The 24,440-nt window shown below is 40.9% G+C and overlaps 1 protein-coding gene across 2 annotated transcripts in view; it reads left to right on the plus strand.

The window, feature by feature from the left end:
• The window catches only part of slc7a1a (solute carrier family 7 member 1a), a 43,488-nt gene that overhangs the window by 6,828 nt on the left and 12,220 nt on the right, over positions 1 to 24,440 (plus strand). Inside the window, exons 1-7 of one of the 2 annotated variants that reach the window (XM_060909511.1) lie at positions 14,730 to 14,800; positions 16,215 to 16,641; positions 18,001 to 18,159; positions 18,363 to 18,534; positions 19,817 to 19,950; positions 21,267 to 21,489; positions 24,245 to 24,381. In XM_060909511.1, the coding sequence (XP_060765494.1) occupies positions 16,272 to 16,641; positions 18,001 to 18,159; positions 18,363 to 18,534; positions 19,817 to 19,950; positions 21,267 to 21,489; positions 24,245 to 24,381 (1,195 nt within the window). In that variant the 5' untranslated portion in view covers positions 14,730 to 14,800; positions 16,215 to 16,271. Of the gene's footprint in view, positions 1 to 14,729; positions 14,801 to 16,214; positions 16,642 to 18,000; positions 18,160 to 18,362; positions 18,535 to 19,816; positions 19,951 to 21,266; positions 21,490 to 24,244; positions 24,382 to 24,440 lie in introns of those variants that run through there. The other variant, XM_060909510.1, reaches the window with a different exon arrangement.

Below are 24,440 nucleotides of genomic sequence, written 5' to 3' on the forward strand. Positions count from 1 at the left end.
AACGGCTATTGTGTCTGTATGTGACCTCAGAGAAGGGTGTGTGTCTATGGGAGGGTGTGAGTAAGTGACATCATTTTGATATCTGTGTCTATGTGTGTGTGTGTGTGTGAGCAGGTCACATCTTAATTACATCACTGTTGTGATGGAGTGTTCAGATGTATGTGTGTGTGGTTGACTTGCGAGCAAGTGAGCAGCTTGATCTTGGGGCAGGTCAAATAATCATAACATAATAACATATCTGATCATATGACATGATAGCAAGGTACAAACATTGCTTACGCACATACGGAATCTTTCAACAAAGATATGTTATAAGTAAATAAGAACAAACCTAAAAGACAGTCATACGAAAAATAAGAATATGTCTGGCAAAGCAAAGAAATGCTACTTCACCAGAGAAAGGTCAAACAGGATTCAGGATTAAACTCATGAAGTCTTAACATTAGAATCATAAGGTCTTAACAACCCTAAATTATATTCTGTAATTATAAAACTAACTTAAAACTATAAAACTAACTTAAATCATTGAATGCATCTTAGATCTAACAATTAAATTTAAATCACTGCCATAGTATATGCAATAATCCAAAAATATAAAGTCTTAACTCTTTGTTCAGCAATAAGGCTACCATTACATCCAACATTAAAGTGTGTGTGGGTCGATCTGACATCAAAACAGACCTTGGCGTCGTTCAGACACATCTCTGATCAAAAATACACATTTCATATCAAAATAAACAAAATGTTCCCAAACAATGTCCAGCCGAGACAGAAGGTCATTTTTAACTGAACCGAAGTTAATCCTTAATTTTGTCACCATTTTAATAAATTACTGCCTTCTTGGTCAAGAATAATACTTATATAAACCTAACAACAGCAGACTGGCCAAAGCAAACAGTGCCTTCGGCAGGCTCCACAAGCGTGTCTGGTCAAACAAAGACTTGACAACACAAAGAAAGATCAGTGTGTACAGAGCCGTCGTTCTTACCACACTTCTGTACGGCTCCGAGTCGTGGGTCATCTACCGTCGTCACCTTTGTCTCCTTGAACACTTCCATCAGCGTTGCCTTCGCTCCATCCTCGGCATCCACTGGAAAGACTTTGTCACCAACGTGGAGGTCCTTCAGAAAGCTGAGGCTACCAGCATCGAGGCCATGTTGCTCAAGACACAACTTAGGTGGGCAGGACATGTGTCCAGAATGGAGGAACACCGCCTTCCAAAAGAACTATCAACCGGGTGGCGCAAGAGAGGGGCGCCCCAGAAGCGGTACAAAGACCTCTTGAAAAGCTCCCTCACCAACTGCCATATTGATCCCCGTGACTGGTCCTCACACGCTGCTGACCACAAGAGCTGGCGAAACACCATTCACGATGCGGTCAAGACCTTTGAGTGTGCCAGACGGGCCAACCTGGAGGACAAAAGGTCAAAGAGGAAGAGCAAGGTGCTGTCTACTACCACTACTACAACCACGGTCATACCCTCTACTCCCACACCCAACCAGTCATTCACCTGCACCCGCTGCAACCTAATCTGCCTCTCCAGAATCGGGCTCACCAGCCATCAGTGGGCGTGCAACAGACATGGACAACACCCTTCATGATCTTCGTTCGCAAAGCCAAGCCATGATGATTATTGCAAAAACAAAATCAATAAAAGTGTCACAATAGTGAATAATCTTTATACAAAATCTACATTTTGTTCAGTGCAAGTGTTCCAGTGCTAAAGGGGTGTCTGGATTCCTCTTGGGGGAGGGGGAACCCAACACCTGTCTGTTTCTCTAATTTATGTCACACTTTAAGGTATTCATTTGACTGACCCTTGGTTAAATCCTAGTAAATAAGAAAAATTCTTAATATTGAATAAAAAGATAAAAAAATAATCGCACTGTTGCCTCACAGCAAGAAGGTTCTGGATTCAAGCCCAGCGGCCGGTGAGGGCCTTTCTGTGTGGAGTTTGCATGTTCTCCCTGTGTCTGCGTGGGTTTCCCCCACAGTCCAAAGACATGCAGGTTAGGTTAACTGGTGGCTCTAAATTGACCGTAGGTTTGAATGTGAGTGTGAATGGTTGTCTGTGTCTATGTGCAGGGCCGCTGACAGCGTTGGCTGGGCCCAGGACAAAATGCTCTGAATGGGCCCCCCCTAACAACCCCCCCCCCCGGGCCAACACACACACACACACACACACACACACACACACCTCTCTTATCCCAGTCTCTACTCACTCCAACCCTTAAATGACAGGTATTCAAAAACCATTCAACCGGTCAACAACCATTTCATTTTAGCATTTCAACATTTTTACAGTTTTAACATTTTAACATTTCCTTAGTCTGCAACTATTCAGGTGCGAAATGCAATGCGCCGGACTTTTGTTGTGCGTGCATGCGTACTGTCCAGTGTGAAAAGCAGAGAAGAACACACCGCTCAAGAAACGGCGGGATATGATTGCGGGCTAATGTGAATATTCTTAGCTTCAATCAGATATATGAAACACAATGTTATTAAGCCGTTGTGGTTATGAAATGATTCAATGCCCTGTGCGTTTGATATGGTGTTCAGTGTGACTTGCTCTCCCCTCGTTTGTAACATGAATTGCGTGCCGCGCATGCCTTGGTTGGGGTTACTTTACGGGGCTGGAAAAAGTTGGCTGTGTCTTACCCAGTGATGGGAATAACGGCGTTAGAAATAAACGGCGTTACTAACGGCGTTATTTTTTTTAGTAACGAGTAATCTAACTAATTACTTTTTACATCGTTATAACGCCGTTCCCGTTACTTACAATAAAATACTATGCGTTACTTTATTAAAGCTGTTCTCATCTGGCACGCTGCTCGTTCAGCCTTTCTTTACTCTGCTTTCGTGTGGGGTGGGGAGACACGAGACAACGGCACAGTAAGCCAGTCAGAGTAGATTTGGACAACATACGTAGGTAGGCCACGCCTACTGCACTACTGCGCGCTCTTTCAATGAGAAGACACAGCGATGGCGAGCGGTCAGCCCAGTACTGCGCTTTCACATTGGAAATACAGCCATTACTTTTCATTACTTGAAATAAAAGGCAAGAGTGTCTACATGCAATGCACATTATGTCGAGGAACAAAGCGTTTGTCCTCGTCAGTGGCCAGTAATTAGTAACATAATTTTAATAACTACAAAAATATATTACATTTGATAGACGTCTTATCTCACATTGCCCCACAAAAATATTAATATAGTGTAGATAACATTACTAATTGGTTCTGTTAAGTGTCCATTTCAGTCATTAAACACATTTAACATTCACTTTTATTATGATTACACTAATTGAATTTGATTTTTTTTGAGGGGGAACAAAATGTAACGGAATAATTACTTTCCCTGGTAATTAGTTACTTTTATGACAAAGTAACTCCGTTACTAACTCAGTTACTTTTTGGGAAAAGTAACTAGTAACTATAACTAATTACTTTTTGAAAGTAACGTGCCCAACACTGGTCTTACCTGGCTCAGCTGCCCCACTGCCTTCGCTAGTACCTGCTGCATCATCCGAATCTTTTTTAAAATATTTATGCAGTGAGCCCCTGAGTCTCTTGGTTTCTTCCTCTCTTTTTCTCTTTTCTTTTCTGTGCTCCTGACTTGTGCATGTTGGCAAATGGCACGCACGCTGATTGTCGAAGCGCTATGATCGAACGATGTCGGTTTTTTTCCCCTTAATCAAAGAGTCAGACCAAACCATTTTTGCATTAGGGGTGGTAGGGGGTTCTTGACGCCTTTTTCAAAGACAATAAAGGCAAAAGATCTAGAAATCATTTATTGAATGCAAATATAGCACATTTCTCCCCCAAATCAACACATTTTGAAATTAAATAAAATAATCGCAACTTCATGAGAGCCCAGTTCTGCGCCCCCCCCCCCCCCCCCCCCCCCATTCCTGGGCCCGGGACAACATACCCGTTTGTCCCCCCCTGTCGGTGGGCCTGTCTATGTGTCAACCAGTGGCAGCTGGTAGTCTTTCAAACAGGGGAGGCTGGTCGGTTATGATATTTCCAGATTTTAAAAGAAAAAACACATCAATTTTGCCCATACTCTTGCCTCTGATCTGGCTGATTGTTGGCAGGGTCACAAACTGTGAAATAACAGGTTCTTTTGGCCCATTAGCCTACTGTCCAATATACATGATGGTGGTGTTGGGGGGGTATATTTTAACATTTTATATTTTAAAATTGTGGCATGTTGTTTAAAAATTGATCATTATTGAAAGCAGCTCTTTGTCAGGAACCTCAGCAGTAACAGCAGTGTGTTCTGGAATAAGCACAAGCACTGACCTTGGGGAGCCAAACATAGAGCTGGGTGCCACGCATTTCATTCAATGACACTTTCCCTATATTTTACTTATTTTGACTGAGAAATGTTTTATTGACAATTTTGATAACCCTTCACTTTTAATCCAGGTCTGTAGTGTGAAATGTTCTCAGCTGTGTTTTTGTTTAAAAATGTTTTCCAAATTGTAGCTGTGTTTAATTCATATCCAGAGAAATATATATTCCAATATAATATACTCAGCATAAACATTTTAAATAGATTCTATATTTTTGGTCCATCCATGACATATTACTAAAGTAGCCTATTTACTGTTGTTGATGTGGGTCACTTGCTGTTAGCCAATTCACTTTCTCGTACCAGGAGAGCTGAAAGGAACGAGTATTATTCCCTACCTTTTTCACCAAGTCAGTTTGAGGCGTTGGTCTACCCTGCTCTTTAATTTTAATTTTTTCCTCGAAAGGAAAACTGGCAAATGGCTTCGCCAAAATTAAATCAGCAATGCTTGGCATCCGTGCGCAGCTTTCTTGCTAGCTGACTAGCCCCCTCAAGTTCAAGTTCAGTCACTCAAATAAACGAAATTTCTGGAACTAAGATAGCAAACTTGACAACACTATATTTACACTTTATTTACAATGAAAATATATACAAACTAAAAAAGCTGGTAGAAACCATATGTAATGAATCAAATCAAATCAAGTTTATTTGTACAGCGCTTTTAACAATAAACATTGTCGCAAAGCAGCTTTACAGAATTTGAACGACTTAAAACATGAGCTAATTTTATCCCTAATCTATCCCCAATGAGCAAGCCTGTGGCGACGGTGGCAAGGAAAAACTCCCTCAGACGACATGAGGAAGAAACCTCGAGAGGAACCAGACTCAAAAGGGAACCCATCCTCATTTGGGCAACAACAGACAGCCTGACTATAATATTAACAGTTTTAACAGGTATAACCCTCAACTGTCCTCATGGGGCCGTCCTTCACAGGAGTGGGGCGATAAAACTCCGACCAGACACAGGGCACCAGGATGGATCAAGCAGGTCCGAGGGGCAGAAGAGGCCAGCATCTCAATCCCAGGATCAACATGTAACTCAGAGGGACAGATGGGGGGGGGGGGAGAGAGAGAGAGAGAAAGAAAACACGTTGTTAGGTATGCCCTAAAAATGACAAGTATTAAATCTGTGTGGTAGGCTCGCAGAGACGAGAGTCTTTACATCAGGCATGACGCACAATGGCATGTTAATATGGTAAAAAATATATCATGACCTGCTCTGGCTGGATGCTTGATTGGGTGATGGGAGCACACTCCTCAGCAATGATGAGATGCAGATGGGACCCTTAGGCCTGGCCAAGACAATTCAGTTACATTTCACCGGGTCTGGGACATGCGACAGAATGTCTGACGGCCGATTCCCTGCAGGCTACGATAGCCAGTCGAGGTCCCCACCGTCTCCACCAAAAGATTTCCTGTTGACTCCATGTAACTCAGAGGGACAGATTTGGGGGGGGGGAGAGAAAGAAAACACAGGTGGTTAGGTATGCCCAATGTCACCTGAATAAGTAGGAACAGTATACATATTGCACCGAGTACAAGCAGGGACTCCGGCAACTAACTATGACAGCATAACTAAAAGGAGAGAGCCAGAAGGTAACACAGGCATGAGGGAGCCCCGGGACATAAAGCAGCCAGCCACTGCACCGTCAACAAACTCGAGTGAGCAAGCGAGTGGGGACTGACAGCATCCATACATCCCAGTTTACCAAAACACTCTATGTCTGAGGACCCTCCAGATCTACTCCTTTACCTCATAAACACCATTAACAAAAGGCTTGACTAAACAGATATGTTTTCAGCCTAGACTTAAATGCTGAGACTGTGTCTGATTCCCGAACATTACTTGAATGAAATCGAAATGTAAGCTGATCTCTTACAATACACCACAGCACTTGCAAATCCGCATGGGACTGAACTGAAATTCACCGCTGCTTGTCTATAGTTGAAACGAGCTGTCAATCAAAGAAAATATCCGGTCGCTTTCACCAATCACCAGTCTCCTCGCGGAAACTGCCATGTCCCTCCCACTGTGAGGCTGGGAGTCCGTGGGCGGGCATTTTCGCAGTATTTGTCCAATAACCGTCTTGCATTTTGAGATTGACAAGCGCATAGCTCCCAAATGCCATCGAAGTCCACTGAGGCTGGGAGTCCGTGAGACTCCGTGGGCGGGCGTTTTCGCAGTATTTGTCCAATAACCGTCTTGCATTTTGAGATAGACAAGCGCATAGCTCCCAATCCACTGAGGCTGGGCTGCATCGTGCTGTCACGAGGGGGAAAAACTCACGCACACATTAGGCGAACTGGAGAAAGTTATAACGGAATGATTTCGCACTGTAGTTATAAGCCTAGCGCAATTCATCCTACACGGTGTTCGTCATTTTTAGAGGAGGCTGAGCCTCCCTCGTTGTCTTAGAGCAATCGCCCGTGGTGTCAACCCTGCGATGACCTGGTGACTTGTCCAGGGTGTACCCCGCCTCTCGCCCAGAGTCAGCTGGGATAGGCTCCAGCTTGCCTGTGACCCTGTAGAACAGGATGAGCAGCTACAGATAATGGATGGATGGATAAAAAATAATCATGGCGCTTTATTCAAAATGCTATAACAACACATATTAAGAAGGTATGAGTGATCCTGGCAGATAAATGCAATCGATTCTGAATTTTTTTTGTGCTGATCTGATAGTCCTTCATGTTCTGTTGCTGAGACTTCAATTACAGTCCAATTCCACCATGAAAGACACTTGTATTTACTGTAATCTTGGCCTGTTAGATCGTATCTGTCATACTCAAAGACTGGAATTCCTTATAGAATTGTCACAATGCCTACTATTATCTTGATCCAGAAAAAAATAGCATGTTTATAAGTCTTTTTATTCTACAGTGCCCACTACTAGAAGTATTTCCATTCTTGAATCCAGATGACAGGTTTGAGAGCATACATCCATTTTCTCTACCTCTTATTTGTCAGGGTTGCGGGGGAAGCTGGAGCCAATCCCAGCTGATGTTGGGCAAGAGGTGCCCTGGGCAGGTCACCAATCTATCGTAGGGCTTCATCTTCAATATCCACTTTATCCTGCTCAGGGTTGCAGTGGATCTGGATGGACCCACTTCACACTCATACCCTGTTCACGCTCACACTGAAAACTGGAACCATTGAAATAATGTGTTGTGATCGGTGTCGTGATGTTGCTGGCAGTGATGTCTCATCTCATTATCTGTAGCCGCTTTATCCTGTTCTACAGGGTCGCAGGCAAGCTGGAGCCTATCCCAGCTGACTACAGGCGAAAGGCGGGGTACACCCTGGACAAGTCGCCAGGTCATCACAGGGCTGACACATAGACACAGACAACCATTCACACTCACATTCACACCTACGGTCAATTTAGAGTCACCAGTTAACCTAACCTGCATGTCTTTGGACTGTGGGGGAAACCGGAGCACCCGGAGGAAACCCACGTGGACACGGGGAGAATATGCAAACTCCGCACAGAAAGGCCCTCGCCGGCCACGGGGCTCGAACCCGGACCTTCTTGCTTTGAGGCGACAGCGCTACACCACCGTGCTGCCGCTGGCAGTGATGTGAATGATATAATGATACTGCAATAGAACTACTCATACTGCCTCAGTGTAAAGCAACCAGTGGCAAATTCAAAATGACAAGCAAAGAAAACATCAGCAGATACAAGCAAAAATGTTATAAATAAACTTTGCTTGAACAAAACAAATATTCAGAAACAGGAAGAGAACTCTGTCAGCAGAGATGTGATGCAGCTTGACTGATGCCATGTTGCTAACTACGGTAGCTAATGTCTCAGCTTGGGCTTTTCACAACAATGGACTCCCCACCTCATTAATTATACATCATATCCAGTCTCTCATGTTTTACACATCTTGCGGAGTCTTGTGCTCCATAGTATTCTGTTCAATATAGTCAGGTGAGAATAAACAATATTTATTACTTTTTCCATTATTGAAGACTGAGTGGGATGAAAATTTGTTCTCTATCCTGTGTTATTTTTACCTCATAGAGTAACATGTTTCACATGTGAAAAGGGCTTCTGGGAACACTGAGAGTCACTGATTTTGTGTTTCTTTAATTTGGATGTTTGGCCCTGACACTTAGCAGAATTCATGATGCTATCAATCTTCATAACAGCCTCAAAGCATTGATTGATTATCTACCTCTATATTTCATACCAGTAGTGGGTATAAGATGGTTTTTCTTCTATACAGTCCCCTTTAGTCACCAAACAGCTGTTGTTGTGGATGAGCAAAAAAGTTTGATTTTGGTCTCAATTGTTCAGGCACATTTTTTTTTTTTGAGAAACAGATATTTTTGGGGCGGCACGGTGGTGTAGTGGTTAGCGCTGTCGCCTCACAGCAAGAAGGTCCGGGTTCGAGCCCTGTGGCCGGCGAGGGCCTTTCTGTGTGGAGTTTGCATGTTCTCCCCATGTCCGCGTGGGTTTCCTCCGGGTGCTCCGGTTTCCCCCACAGTCCAAAGACATGCAGGTTAGGTTAACTGGTGACTCTAAATTGACCGTAGGTGTGAATGTGAATGTGAATGGTTGTCTGTGTCTATGTGTCAGCCCTGTGATGACCTGGCGACTTGTCCAGGGTGTACCCCGCCTTTCGCCCATAGTCAGCTGGGATAGGCTCCAGCTTGCCTGCGACCCTGTAGAACAGGATAAAGCGGCTAGAGATAATGAGATGAGATGAGATATTTTGGGTATTTCTAATTAGAATGATTTTTGTTAAAACAAATATAAGTACTTTATCCAATTGCTTCAGAATTATTATAATGGAATGATTCTATGTAATTTATTTTATTTTATTCACTTTTGCTTATTGTTATAACGGTTGCTAGTAATGCTGGAGAGTACTGTATGTGCTTAATGTCACTTTGAAAGTCAGACAGCTAATTTTTTTTTCTGTGTTGGAGGCATAGGGAACTTGACCTGAAGCGTAATATGGATGGCCCTTCTGGCAGTTGGCTGTGATCCCCATTTGAGCTGAAAATTGAGCTGTTAATCTGTGACCTTCCAAAATGTGTAACTGTCCATATCTGTAATGTTACTAAAGCATTAGAGATTGTATATAACATAATTTCAGCTTGATATTTAATTATATTGTTTAGGTATTAAAGTAATGACACTGTATTGTTTGGTGTGAGTGGATTAGTGGATAGGAAGGTCATGGTCACTGCCACAGGTATAATACTGTACCAACATGATAATTGGATGAAATATTCCTTTATGATCTTTCTAACTCCACTCTGAGTCAAGCATGATAAAACTGCCATAACCTTGTAATGGTGACATTAAAAGTTCAAGCTGAAGTATCAGTGTGCTTGGAACATGTATTGCTGGACATGCACCTGGACCTGAGACAAAACCTATGATTTCGAACAACATGTTTTAATCAAACAGATCATGTCATTGGATCCGCTGGGCACCCAGCTAGAGCAGTGCCCCCAGCTGTCCTCTTTTGACAGCAGGACTAGTATTGTTTCATAGATATAGGATGATTTGCTTTAGTGAAAAATAACATTACCATTATGTGTGTCCAGCCTTTTCTGGTCAAAACATTACACATTTCTGATATGATAACGCACTGTCAAGGTCGCAGATTGAAAATTGGCTAAATGGACTAGTTTTGAGATTAGCTCATGAATATATTTGACAATATTACTTTCTCTTCACTAATGAGAACACCACAACCATCTTGTGATGCTACATTATTGTGTTTAGGATTCCTAAAAGTGACCTAAGTAGACCCTTGATGTCATGTTACATGTAAATACACCATAATAAACCCTTGCAAAATGATTGGAGGGTGGCACAACACACCCCTGCTCTTCCCACCTGCTTAATATGTGTGTGTGTGTGTGTGTGTGTGTGTGTGTGTGTGTGTGTGTGTGTGTGTGTGGCTTGTCCAGTATCACAAGCAATGTTAGACATTCAATGCATGTCCTATCTACCTTGCTGTCAGTTCCAGCTGGAACTGTCTCAATTGATTTTTCCATACTCACTATAAATGAACACCACACATAATGTCATGTCCCCTCTGTGGAATGTCATGCCCTGCTGAGTCATTCTTTGGAGACCTGGAGTGTGTGGTGTGTGAGTGTTATCTAGTTGAAAAAGTGGTCATCTGTGAGCAGGTCTCTAACCTCAAGTAACACATGACCACTGGCAATACTTTATCAGGGTAGTCATTAAATACAACTGGGAATTACTGTATTTTTAAGGGAACTTAAGATGTTTAGTGGGGTCCCAAAGTCTGAGTATCTGAGACCACTTGTGAAAATGCTTCTACACTCCCTTTTTTTAATAATTATAAATTATATTATCAGTCATAACCTGAATTTTAGAGAGCTGGGATGGCAAGTTTGTGGAGACAATTCATATCAGATCAAATCCATGGCAGTGTCAACTGAATACTTGCTTCAATGGAAGAAATAAAACTCAAGGAAAACCTTGTTTTATACAAAGGATGATCAATATCACAATTTTGGTTAGATATAAATAGTGACTTAGAAATTGTGTAGAATCTTGATTCTTTAATATTCAAGATGTTGACCATTTACTTTCTTTGTTTTACAACCCTGATTCCAAAAAAAGTTGGGTTGGTGTACAAAAAAGGGTAAAATGTGTCCAACCTATATTCAATAGAATACAATACAAAGACAGGATATTTCATGTTCAAACTGATAAACAGTTTTTTGTTTTGTTTTGTAAATATACACTCATTCTGAATTTGATGCCTGCAACACATTCTAAAACTGCTGGGACAAGGGCATGTATACCACCGTGTTACATTACCTTTTCTTTTAACAACACTCGGTAAACATTTGGCAAATGAGGACACTAATAATTGAAGTCTTGAATGTCAAATTCTTTCCCATTCTTGCTTGAGATTCAACTTCATTTGCTCAACAATCCGGGGTCAGTTTAGCACCCTCACTCTTTTACTATGAAGCCACACTGTTGTAACATGTAGAATGTGGCTTAGCATTGTCTTGTTGAAATAAGCAGGGATGTCCCTGAAAAAGACATCATCTGAATGGCAGCATATGTTGCTCCAAAACTTGTATGGACCTTTCAGCATTAATGGTGCCTTCACAGATGTGCAAGTTACCCATGCCATAGGCACTCACACGCCCCCACACCATGCCAGATGCTGGCTTTTGAACTTTATGCTGTTAACAGTCTGGATGGTCCTTTTTCTCTTTATCCTGGAGCATACATATCAACCTTTGGTCAATCAAACCTGTATAACCAACCTCCAAAATCCGTATTTCCCTTATAAAATCCGTATAAGATGCAAATGAAAATAATTTACCTAAAATTTGAATGATAATTAACAATGATATATCCCAGTTACGGCATGGTGGTGTAGTGGTTAGCGCTGTCGCCTCACAGCAAGAAGGTCCGGGTTCGAGCCCTGTGGCCGGTGAGGGCCTTTCTGTGTGGAGTTTGCATGTCCTCTCCGTGTCCGCGTGGGTTTCCTCCGGGTGCTCCGGTTTCCCCCACAGTCCAAAGACATGCAGGTTAGGTTAACTGGTGACTCTAAATTGACCGTAGGTGTGAATGTGAGTGTGAATGGTTGTCTGTGTCTATGTGTCAGCCCTGTGATGACCTGGCGACTTGTCCAGGGTGTACCCCGCCTTTCGCCCGTAGTCAGCTGGGATAGGCTCCAGCTTGCCTGCGACCCTGTAGAACAGGATAAAGCGGCTAGAGATAATGAGATGAGATGACCAAATACAATGAAAAGTATTTTTCCAGTCTCACCTGTGAAAGGTAATCCCATGTGATCTCGTTTGGACGGTAAACCTGTTGGTACAGTTAAACGCAGCACATGAATGAGGCATCTTTATTCTCGGCTACTGTCTAGACCAGAGGTGGGCAAACTACGGCCCGCGGGCCACATCCGGCCCGTTGGCGTTTTTAATCCAGCCTGCGGAAGACAATCATATAAACACGATTGAGCAGATCTATAAACTATAAGCATCAGTGTTATCACGTAGACAGGTGTTCTAGAGATCCATCTTTCCAGTCAGTCGTATTCACGCGAGATTACATTTGCAGAGTGGTGCAGCGCGTGCCATGGAAATCATTCTGGCGCCCGTGCCACTGATGATCTCGAGAACACAGGATAAAACTTTACAATGAGTGGTCCTAAAAAAAGAAAAGTGGACAGTGAGTGCAGGGTGTTCAATAAAGAATGGACAACTAAATATTTTTTTGCTGAAGTCCGATCAAAGGCTGTATGCCATATTTGCAAAGAAACCGTTGCAGTTTTAAAGGAATATAACATCAAATGGCACTTTTCCTCCAAGCATGCTAATTATGCTAACAACCAGTCAGCGCAAGCACGGACGAATACAGCTGAGCGGTTGCTGAGTGAATGTGAGTATTAACACTTTCTCTTTTTAAAACTATGTTGGAGCTGTAATAAGATGGTAGTCACATGTTTACAGACATAATATAAAAAGTATAACTCTTAGTAATTTTGGTTGTCGTGGGTGGCTGCTGTAGTGCTGGTGTTTGTTTTTATGTGTATATATTTTTTATGTGCCAATCTATTGAACTGCAAGCATTTTTCTGCTCTGCCTTTGTTGACTGAGAACTAAAATGTCAATCTGATCTGCATTTGGGTCTCTGTCAGTGAAGGCCTTACAATAACACTAAAGCTTTTCCGGTTTATGTTCGATATGTATGAATTTGGTGTTGGCCCGGCCCGCCTGGCAAATTTCAAAAGTCAATGTGGCCCCTGAGCCAAAAAGTTTGCCCACCCCTGGTCTAGACGCTATACCAGAGACGGTTGAAGAATCTCCACTTTGCCACATCCAATATGGCGGCGAGGATGACGTATGATTCTACGCAGAAGGCGGTGTCTATGTTTATATGTCTATGACTTCCCGGTTGGCGGAATTCTCGCAATGCGGTGTGTGCATGATCAAAAGTGGAACGAAGTCTCGCTACCACAAGATAATGCGCGATTTCATAAGACTCTTTACTGACTGTCTGTGGTGTACAGTACGTTTGTAAATGTTATGCGCTCTTTTATCATCGTGGGAATTGATTATAGCTCTAAATAAATATTGAAGTTTTTTTAAAGAATCCGTATAACTTTATTTATACGTCCGTATACTACGTTTATTGAATCAAATCCGTATAAAATACGGACATTCCGTATAGGTTGACATGTATGCTGGAGGACACATCCATGATTTCCAAAAGCAATTAGAAATGTGGATTTGTCAGACTACAGCGCACACTTCCAGATTGCATCAGCCCATCTCAGATGAGCTCAAGCCCAGAAAATTTGACTTTGTTTCTGGGTGTTGTTGATGTATGACTTTCGTTTTGCTTGATAGATGCAGCGGCAAACTGTGTTTATGGACAACGGTTTTCGGAAGTCTTCCCATGCCTGTGTGTGTAATATCCTTTATACTATCTTGTCAGTCTTTCATGCAGTGCTGCCTGAGGGATCGAATGTCACAGGTGTTCAGTGTTTTATTTTTGACCTTGTCCCTTATGTGCAGCAATGTCCTCTGGATTATCTGAAACCTTTGATGATATTAAGGATCGTTGATGGTGAAATCCCTAAATTCCTTGCAATTTTGTGTTGAGAAGCGTTGTTCTTAAACTGTTGGACTACTTGCCCATGCAATTTTTTACAAGGTGGTGAACCTTGCCCCATCCTTGCTTGTGAATGACAGCCTTTCCAATTATGTACCAATTAACCTGTTTACCTGAGGAATGTTCCAAACAGGGTTTTTTTTATTATTATTTTTAATTTTTTTAAATGTTCCACAACTTTCCCTATCTTTTGTTGCCCCATCACAACTTTTTTTGGGACATATTGCAGGCATCAAATTCAGAATGAATGTATATTTGCAAAAAAAAAAAAATCAGCTTAAACATTAAATATCTAAACAAAGATGGTTTTGTCTTCAACTGAATATAGGTCGCAAAGGATTTGCAAATCATTGCATTCTGTTTTTATTTACCTTTTAGACAGCATCCCAACTTTTTCGGAATTGGGGTTGTAAAATGTTCAAAATCTAAAACTTTTTACTTTACTTCCAAGTTTCAATGTGGTCTCAGACTTTTAGACCCCACTGCATGAGGTCAGTTGAGTACAAGTATATACTGACTTTTTCTTTTGGGCTTTATTTGAGCCCAGTAAGCATTTTCATTTGGTCTTTTGTGCCATTTAGTTAAACATGGCCTCAGTGACTTTTGCAAGTGTGTTTCTTAGAAAGGTTTTGGAAGCTGAAGGCTTCAGTGAGGCACATTCAACACATGTATGCACAGTCTGCCTGGAATAACTTGAACATGTGATGTGTCAGTGTGCTATTTGTAGGACAGCAGTGAGGGAGATTGAAGTCGTCAGTAGACAGGAGTTCATACAAAGATCTCATACTCGCTAACACTAGGTAAAGCTCTTATTCCTCACTTCTTTGCTGTGGTAGAGAGGTTATTGAGTTTGCTTGGCTTCCCTTCCCAGAAATGCGCATGAATTTGATTTGTTTCAGGGATTTTTTTTTTCTTTTTCTGTTAGCAAATTGTCAGTTTGCCAGTCATTTTGTTGCAGGCATGTCTTATTGAAACAGGGAGAAAAACTGTAATGTAAATTCAAGAACATGCATAGCTGATTAACACTTTTTTTCCAATGTGAGCATTTACTATCATTCTGAATAACAGTAATTTTATTTTTCATGAATAATGGTCAGATTTATGTAATAATTTGAATGTACAAAAAAGTGACTGTAAGCAAGTGTAATTCTAACAGGTTTGTCCAGACCCATGTGTTCAGCATGGCAGACCTTAAAGGAGCAGGGACCATTAACATGGCTTTCAGTTACGCTGACATTTTACAGCACCAATTTTTGTTTGTTTGTTTGTTTGTTTTATCTGTAACCGCTTATCCCGTGTGGGGTCATGGGGGGCAAGCTGGAGCCTGTCCCAGCTGACCATGGGCGAGAGGCAGGGTACACCCTGGACAAGTCGCCAGCTCATTGCAGGAACAGCACCGATTTCTCGTCTAAGATGCCAGTGAATGAGGGCCTTTCTGTGCTGTTATGTTTTATGGCATCATTTTATCTTTTTATCTCTTAATCATGTATTAATCAAGGTTAAGCACAGGAATAATTGTGAATAATTAGTAGATGCTTTAATTTTGCTGCCTTGCTATACCCTTAATTTATTCAAATAATGAAAAAAAAAGCTTAACATGAGTAACAAGAGTAAAATAGTTTCACTTCTGTAGTAAGTAGTTAACACACTTTTCAGGATTTTCCTCCACTTTACCTGACATTTACGGCTATGAGCATACAACCTCTCTCGTCTGACTGTCTCATGTGTATGGCATATTACACAGTCACTGTTTGGTGTTCCATCATTTGGCTGTCTTGTAATCTATCTCTTGACTACGTGGACTCTGATGTTTTAGAATTGCTTTTAAGGTGAATTGTATTTGCTTGTTTTAGGTTGAGTTCATTTACCTGCCTTCTTGTATAAGTGAACATGAATTATGTTCTTTGAGATTTTTGAATCTGTGAATCATTGCCCAGCTGCTTCCTACTGCCAGTTCAAGCACATGTTCCCTTTTTTAAAGCTGATCTTTAAATGATAAATGATGGTCCTTATCATCTAATGTGTGCCAAGGACTTAAATCAATCAAACGACTCAACATGCAAATTGAAATATGAAATAGATTGAGCGATCCAATTGTCCCATTGCTGAAATCTTTAAAATGTTGACACACTGTTCAATCATTCCTTTGTCAACCAGTTTATTAAAATTGCACACAATGTCACTTCCATTACTCATTTCTTGTCATTCCCACAGGTAGGCTGTGTTGTAAACTGATCAGATCAGGCCAGATCAAACTGGATCGGGTGAGTCATGATTTTGCAGAAACTTCTGAGTTTTGGTAAGCAGCTGCTGCGGGTGAAAGTAGTGGACTGCAGCTTGGAAGACACTCGTCTCTCGCGATGTCTTAACACATTTGACCTAGTGGCGCTGGGAGTGGGCAGCACCCTGGGGGCTGGGGTGTACGTCCTCGCTGGCGCAGTGGCACGGGAGAATGCAGGGCCTGCCATAGTGCTGTCCTTCCTCATCGCTGCCATGGCATCAGTGCTGGCTGGCCTGTGCTACGCTGAGTTCGGGGCACGAGTACCCAAGACAGGCTCAGCGTATCTGTACACCTACGTGACAGTGGGCGAGCTCTGGGCATTCATCACAGGCTGGAATCTGATCCTCTCTTATATCATAGGTAGGGCCATGCATACAGAAGTTTATACAAACTGACAGTTGAATTTTTCATTAAGTGCATTTTAAAATTAATAAAGTGGATATTATGCATATTGATAAAAATATACTGTACAATGATGTGCGCATATGTTCATTTATATTCATATACACTCACTGGCTGCTTTTAATAGGAATACTTGTACACTTACAATGTACAGTTGGTGCCAGACAGGTTGGTTTGAGTATTTCAGAATCTACTGATCTCCTGTGATTTTATTTATTTATTTTTTTTTACATGCAACAGGATCTAGAATTGACACAGAATGATGCGACAAACAAGGGCGGCACAGTGGTGTAGTGGTTAGCACTGTCACCTCACAGCAAGAAGGTTCTGGGTTTGAGCCCAGCAGCTGACGAGGGCCTTTCTGTGTGGCATTTGCATGTTCTCCCCGTGTCTGCATGGGTTTCCTCCGGGTGCTCCGGTTTCCCCCACAGTCCAAAGACATGCAGGTTAGGCTAATTGGTGACTCTAAATTGACTGTAGGTGTGAATGTGAGAGTGAATGGTTGTTTGTTTCTATGTGTCAGCCCTGTGATGACCTGGCGATTTGTCCAGGGTGTACCCTGCCTCTCGCCCATAGTCAGCTGGGATAGGCTCCAGCTTGCCTGCGACCCTGCAGAGGATAAGCGGCTACAGATAATGGATGGATGGTGTGAAAAACAAAAAAATCATCCTGTGAGAGGCAGTTCTGCAGTCAAAAATGCCTTGCTAATGAGAGAGGTCAAGAAGACTGGCCAGACTGGTTTGTGCTGACAAGAAGCTACAGTAACCCAAATCACCACTCTTTACAACCATGATGAGCAGAAAAGCATCTCAGAATGCATTGAACCTTAAGGCAAATGGGTTGCAACAGCAGAAATACACATTAAGTTCCAGTCCTGTCAGCAAAGAGCAGAAATCTCAGACTACATTTGGCACAGATTTACCCAAACCTGACATTTGAGGATTGGGCAGAAGGCCAGGCAATGTTTTTTTCCAGTCTTCACCTGTCCAGTTTAGGTGAACGTGAACACTAATTGAATCTCTTGACCTGTATTTGCATTATTTGATGCATAGCAATGCCACATGATTGGTGGATTGAATAATTTCATAAATGCGCAGGGGTACAGGTGTTCCTATTAAAGTGGCCTGTGAGTGTATAAAACAACTTAAAAGTTGCATTTAGGCTAATGTTTTATTTTACATTCTGTTTTCCTGGACATAGGTTGAGTCTGAGCTCTCATTAATTTAGCCTTATAAAAAAAACATTTTGCATTATTTGAATAGTTTCCATGTAGCATAATTTTATTGCCCCTTCTCTCATTCTTTGCTCATTGGAAAGGCACATCCAGTGTAGCTCGTGCCTGGAGCGCTACATTTGATGAGCTGATCAACAACCAAATTGAGGTGTTCTGTCGTCAGTATATGAGCATGAAGGTCCCGGGTGTGTTGGCTGAGTACCCGGATCTGTTCGCAGTGGCCATCATTCTGTCTCTTACAGGTACTTCACTGGCTAATCAGCTGTAATTAGACATGTACAGTAATACAAATACAGTTTACACAAAAACATACTGTGTAGGTTTATTTCATAAGTAATTTACGGAATTTCTGCGGTTATTATGATTAGGGTTATGTCTGTGCAGCACAAGGAATTGGATTATATGATTTTTGAAATTAAAAAAAAAATTTTTTTTGTAAACACAGGCTTGCTGGCCTTTGGAGTGAAGGAGTCAGCCATGGTCACTAAGATTTTCACCTGCATCAATATCCTGGTGCTGCTGTTCATAGTAGTATCAGGCCTGGTCAAAGGCACGCTCAAGAACTGGCAAGTGAATCCTGATGAGATTCTCAATGCCACCGATTCCTCAGGCTTCAAGTGAGCAGCATGCAGAAGCTGATCCTTTCTGTTGTCCTTCCCAGTACAGCAGGTTTATCATCAACTTTAAAGCTATTTTCATGTTGATAGTAGACATTTAGTGCTGGGTTTATGGGATACTGCCCTTGTAGTAGGGTATTGTAACTTTTTTTTTTTCCTGTGACCTTTTTCCCAGTGGAAACTGTTCTCATATTGTCATTTTGATGGCTATATAAGAAATAAAATGCAACAGGGTGTGCTGTTATAAGAAAATAATGAATGGGTTGGTGTGATGCAACCCAGTGTGAAGTAGAGGGCCATTACCAACCCAAAGTTACTTGTTTTCCAATACCTCTTATATACTGCAGTGACCAGTGAAGGATTATAATTTTTTCATTTATTTATTAAAGAATGACACATCATACGCTATGCATCATCACTTACAGTACAAGTTAAAAGTTTGGACACACCTTCTAATTCAATGTTTTTTATTATTATTATTATTATTATTATTATTATTATTATATTTTTTAAAATTAAGACACTTTATGACAAAGTAATGATGGTAATTTCTCTTTACTTAGTTGAGCGGTTCTTGACATAATATGGACTACTACAGTTGTGGAATAGGGCTATTTACTGTATTTTTATTATATACTATTTACTGTTTGATCTCAAACACATTAAAAAGGAAAACAATTCTACTAATTACTTTGGATGAGGCACCTGTTAATTGAATAGCACTCCAGGTGACTACCTCATGAAGCTGGTTAAGATAATGCCAATAGTGTGCAAAGCGTCATCAAGGTAAACACTGGCTACTTTGAAGAATCTAAAATATGAACCATATTTTGTTTTTGTTTTTTTGTTTACCACATAATCCCAGATATGTTCCATGTGTTATTTCATAGTTTTGATGTCTTCAGTATTGTTCTACAATGTAGAAAATCATTCAAATACAGAAGAACTTTTGAATGAGTAGGTGTGTCCAAACTTTTGACTGGTACTGGATATTGTAGCAGGTATAAGGAGTTGCCCCCTCACCAGCTTCTCTTATTTCCCCGTCACTTTTTAGTTAATAAAACAAAAATACTATAAAATCCTGCTTGTCCTGAAATGATAGCATGTTATAACAAGTGCATTAAAACAATTCTTTGATTTGTCTTGGAGCTGGCACTACTGTCAGAGCTGTTGTTATAGAAAGTTAATCAACCTTCTGACCATATATTGCTATGAAGCAAAACTAATTATATTTAACATAATAATAATGTTTTCTTTGTTCTCACTTCTCCTCTCTGAAAAGTACAACAGAGGTAAAGGAATCAGCTGAGAGCTTGGGAGTGGGTGGATTTATGCCATTTGGCTTCACCGGAGTCCTCTCGGGAGCTGCTACCTGCTTCTATGCTTTTGTTGGGTTTGACTGCATTGCCACAACAGGTGAGTAAGTGTATAAGGTAGTGAGTGGAAGCGGAAACGCCTAATGTGTTTTGTTTGTTTGTTTTTCAAAAACAGGCTCAGTAGCACTTAACTAAGTTCAAATCTATGACGCAGCATGTTGTTCAATTGTTTTTGAATTATGGCTGGTTAGCTCCACACTAAACATTTATATTGTTCTGCACAAGTTCCCTTTCTTTTAACACTTATTCAGGCTTTTAGCTATCATTTTCTCCAGCACTTATTTCCCCATAGCCCTGTATTTTGCATTCAGCTATGTTCATGCCCCTGTGGTTTAAGCTCTGATTGGTGGAATTGGGTTTATGTTTGCCAGGGCATGTCCTCCTCCCCAGAGCATACTACTGAGTTTGGGTCTGGTTCATACTCCTGTCCTCCAACCCTCCTCCTTAAAAGCAGGAAGCCATTCCTATGTGGGATGATTTTTTTTTTTTGGCAGCAACAGTCTTTTCCAATATTTCATACTAAATGCAGTGAGCACAGTCAGGCCGTAAACCAGAGCCAGAAAATACACAGTACTAAATGTAAAATCTGTTTTTTAAAAAAAAAACCTCCCTCGGACTACATGTTGCAGATGCCACTACTGATGATGATGATGATGATGATTTAATTGTGGAAAACTGAAATGCCAAGAACATGAGCAGAAATATGAGCACTGAGAAAACATGATCTGTCAAAGGGACATAAAATGAATTACTGACATGTTAATTAATTATAGAGTATGATCCATTAAGTAAAATGTGAACTTGATCCAGGATTTTTTTTTTGTGTGTGTGTGTGTGTACTGTAACATTCTCATCAAGCTGGATTCACAGACCAGTTGTCATTATATAAAGCACAAAGCATGTTTTTAGGTATTAATATTTGAAAGCATATTGAAGCATGACAGTTTGATTTGATGAGGGGTTTTTGTTTGTTTGTTTGTTTTTTAAAATTTGTCTACCTTTTATAGAATAGCTCTATAGGATGCCTACTCTCCCTGAGACCTTTTACAAGGACATAGTTCAAATGCTTCAATTCTAATTTCTTGGCAAAACAAAATGTTATTTGATGCCTGCAGTCAGTATGTATGACAGTTTTTTTTTTTTTCTCAGAAGTTGAGCTGGGAACATTTCTGTCTGTATTTGCAATATGTACATTATTTATGGTTGAACCAATTTGTGTAACAACTTTCCAGGTCTCCCTTTTGTCAGTGAGTCATTCATTTGAAATAATTGAGAACTCATTGTACTGTTCCATGCCGTATGACGCCAGTGAGGACATTGCACTTTTTGCACAAAGATCACTTAAATATCTCCTAGGTGAGGAGGTGAAGAATCCTCAACGGGCCATCCCCATCGGCATCGTCTCCTCTCTCTTCATCTGCTTTTTCGCCTACTTTGGTGTGTCAGCTGCTCTCACTATGATGATGCCATACTACATACTGGACAGAAAAAGCCCAATTCCTGTGGCTTTTAAATATGTAGGTTGGGAGGGAGCCACCTACACAGTGGCTGTAGGCTCTCTGTGTGCCCTCTCCACCAGGTAAGCATGAAGCTACAGTAAGCTTATACACATGGAAATGGTTGTTGTATGAAAAGCAAAGTTCAGTTCTGCACCACTTCCTTGCCCTCGTTCTCTTCTGTTTCCGAAATAGGAACTGATGCATAATATTAAAACTGGCAACACACGGAACCTTTAATTCAACATTAATTTGGAGTAAACTTATTAACAGTCTTCTAAAATCTCATTACACATGAACATGATTGGAACAGAAAGTGGGAGGTAGTGATCTGTCACTGTGCCGTGTGTATGCATTCATGGCATTGCATGTGTATATTTGTCTGTGGTTGGGTGTATATATAAAACCCCCTTGCTAAAAATATACATCATAGTACTTAACTATTTCTTCTTTATTTAAGCTAAGTTGATTTCTCTATTGGTTTATAATACTTCTTATATAAAATGTTTTGTACTACACATTTTAAAAACATGTCTGTTCATAAATTAATAACATTTTATAATGCATTTCTTGCATGATGGTATAAATTCTCATAAATACTAGTTTTATGTTTTGAATATAATGTTTTGAATGTTTTTGTCTCTGTCTTCTGAGCTAGCTAATCACAGTTTTATTTCCTATGAAAAGAAAAGTATGATTAAGTGCACTAAACTGTGTGTCTCTTTGCTCACTGCTTATTCTGATGAAACCACAGTGGTGTTTGTCTGCTGTTTGGGTTTCATCATTGACTATAAATGCACTGTGCCATAGGACAGGGAATGTAATTTGTCACTCTTTCACATGCATGGCATGGCTTGGTCTCCTCCCCAATCTGTTATGCTAGCCTGATTGGTGCCATGTTCCCAACACCCCGGGTCTTATGGGCGATGGTAGATGATAAGCTGATCTTCAAATATATGGCTGAAATCAACCCAAAAACAAAAAAACCCTTACTTTCTACTCTAACATCTGGCTTTTTGGCAGGTGAGAAAGGCTCTTCATACTACTAACATTGCCTTGGCCCAGAGTTTGAGACTCAATTCAGCTGTCCTTTTGAGCTGACTGTCATAGTGCATGCAGTATCTCATGTGGACAACCCCAATTCCAAAAAAGTTGGGACACTGTGTAAAACATGAATAAAAACAGAATGTGAAGATTTGCAAATCATGGAAACCCTATATTTCATTGAAAATAGTACAAAGAAAAACTGAAAAAACTGAAAAAACTGAGATGTTATTGTTTTTTGAAAATATATATGCTCATTTTGAATTTGATGTTAGCAACACATTTCAGAAAAGTTAGGACAGGGGCAACAAAAGACTGAAAACGTTATGCAATGCTTAAAAAAAATTGGTTAATTGGAAACAGATCAGTAGCATGATTGGGTATAAAAAGAGCATCCCAGACAGGCAGAGTCTGTCAGAAGTAAAGATGGGGAGGGGTTCAGCGCTCTGTGAAAGACTGCGTGGGCAAACAGTGCAACAATTTAAGAATAACGTTCCTCAATGTAAAATTGCAAAGAATTTGGGGATCACATCATCTATGGGACATCATGTCATTAAAAGATTCTGAGAATCTGGAGAAATCTCTGTATGCAAGAGACAAGGCTGAAAACTGACATTGGATGCCTGTAATCTTCAGGCCCTCAGGCAACACTGCATTAAAAGCAGACATGTGTCTGTAGTGGAAATCACTGTATGGGCTCAGGAACACTTCAGGAAACCATTGTCTGTGAAAACAGTTCATTACTGCATCCAGAAACACTACCACGTTCTCTGGGCCCAAGCTCTTTTATGATGGACTGAGGTAAAGTGGAAAATTGTCCTGAGGTCTGATGAATCAAAAGTAGAAATTCTATTTAGAAATCATGGACACCATGTCCTCCAAGCTAAAGAGGAGAGGGAACATCCGGCTTGTTATCAGTGCACAGTTCAAAAGCCAGCATCTGTGATGGTATGAGGGTGCATTAGTGCACATGACATGGGTAGCTTGTACATCTGGGAAGGCATCAGTAATGCTGAATGATATAAACACGTTTCAGAACAATATGTTGCCATCCAGACAAAATAATTTACAAGGAAGGCCTTCCTTCTTTCAGCAAGACAATACCAAACCGCTTTCTGCACATATTAAAACTGCATGGCTCTGTAGTAAAATAGTCCAGGTGCTAAACTGGCCTGCCTGTAGTTGAGACCATTTAAAACATTTGGCACATTATGAAGCACAAAATATGACCGAGGAAACCCTGAACTGTTGAGCAACTGAAACCGTATATCAGGCAAGAATGGGACAACATTTCTCTTTCAAAATTACAGCAGTTGGTCTCCTCAGTTCCCAAATGTTTACAGTGTTAAAAGTAGAGGTGATGCAACACAGTGGTAAACATACCCCTGTCCCAACTTTTCTGAAACATGTTGCTGACATCAAATTCAAAATGAGCATATATTAAAAAAAATAAATAAACTTTCTCAGTTTCAGCATTTGGTATGTTGTCTTTGTACTATTTTCAGTGAAATATAGGGTTTCCATGATCTGCAAATTATCACATTCTGTTTTTTATTTACAGTTTACACAGCGTCCCAACATTTTTGGAATTGGGATTGTAGTAGGCACTGGCAGTCTATTGGGTTTCTCTGCTGGAGTCAGAAACCTTGATTGTGTGTTGAAACATTTGAAATGATGGAAGACTCCATGTGTCCTACAACTGCTGCAAAGACTTTTTTTTCTCCCCCTTTCTGTTTTGGTTTGTTATAATGTACACCTCCTATCTCCTTCCCTCACCTATTTTCCCATGCCCAGTCTTCTGGGTTCCATGTTTCCACTCCCTCGTATTATCTATGCCATGTCCCGAGATGGCCTCCTCTTCTCTTTCCTGGCACGTGTGAGCAAGAGGAAAACACCCATCATTGCCACGATGGCCGCAGGGGTATTGTCTGGTAAGAGCAGCACCCGCCAGAGGAAGAGTGAAAAATGTCCTCTAATGTAGTCATAGTTA

The sequence above is a fragment of the Neoarius graeffei genome, chromosome 25, assembly GCF_027579695.1.
Source record: "Neoarius graeffei isolate fNeoGra1 chromosome 25, fNeoGra1.pri, whole genome shotgun sequence".
NCBI classification, from domain to species: domain Eukaryota; kingdom Metazoa; phylum Chordata; class Actinopteri; order Siluriformes; family Ariidae; genus Neoarius; species Neoarius graeffei.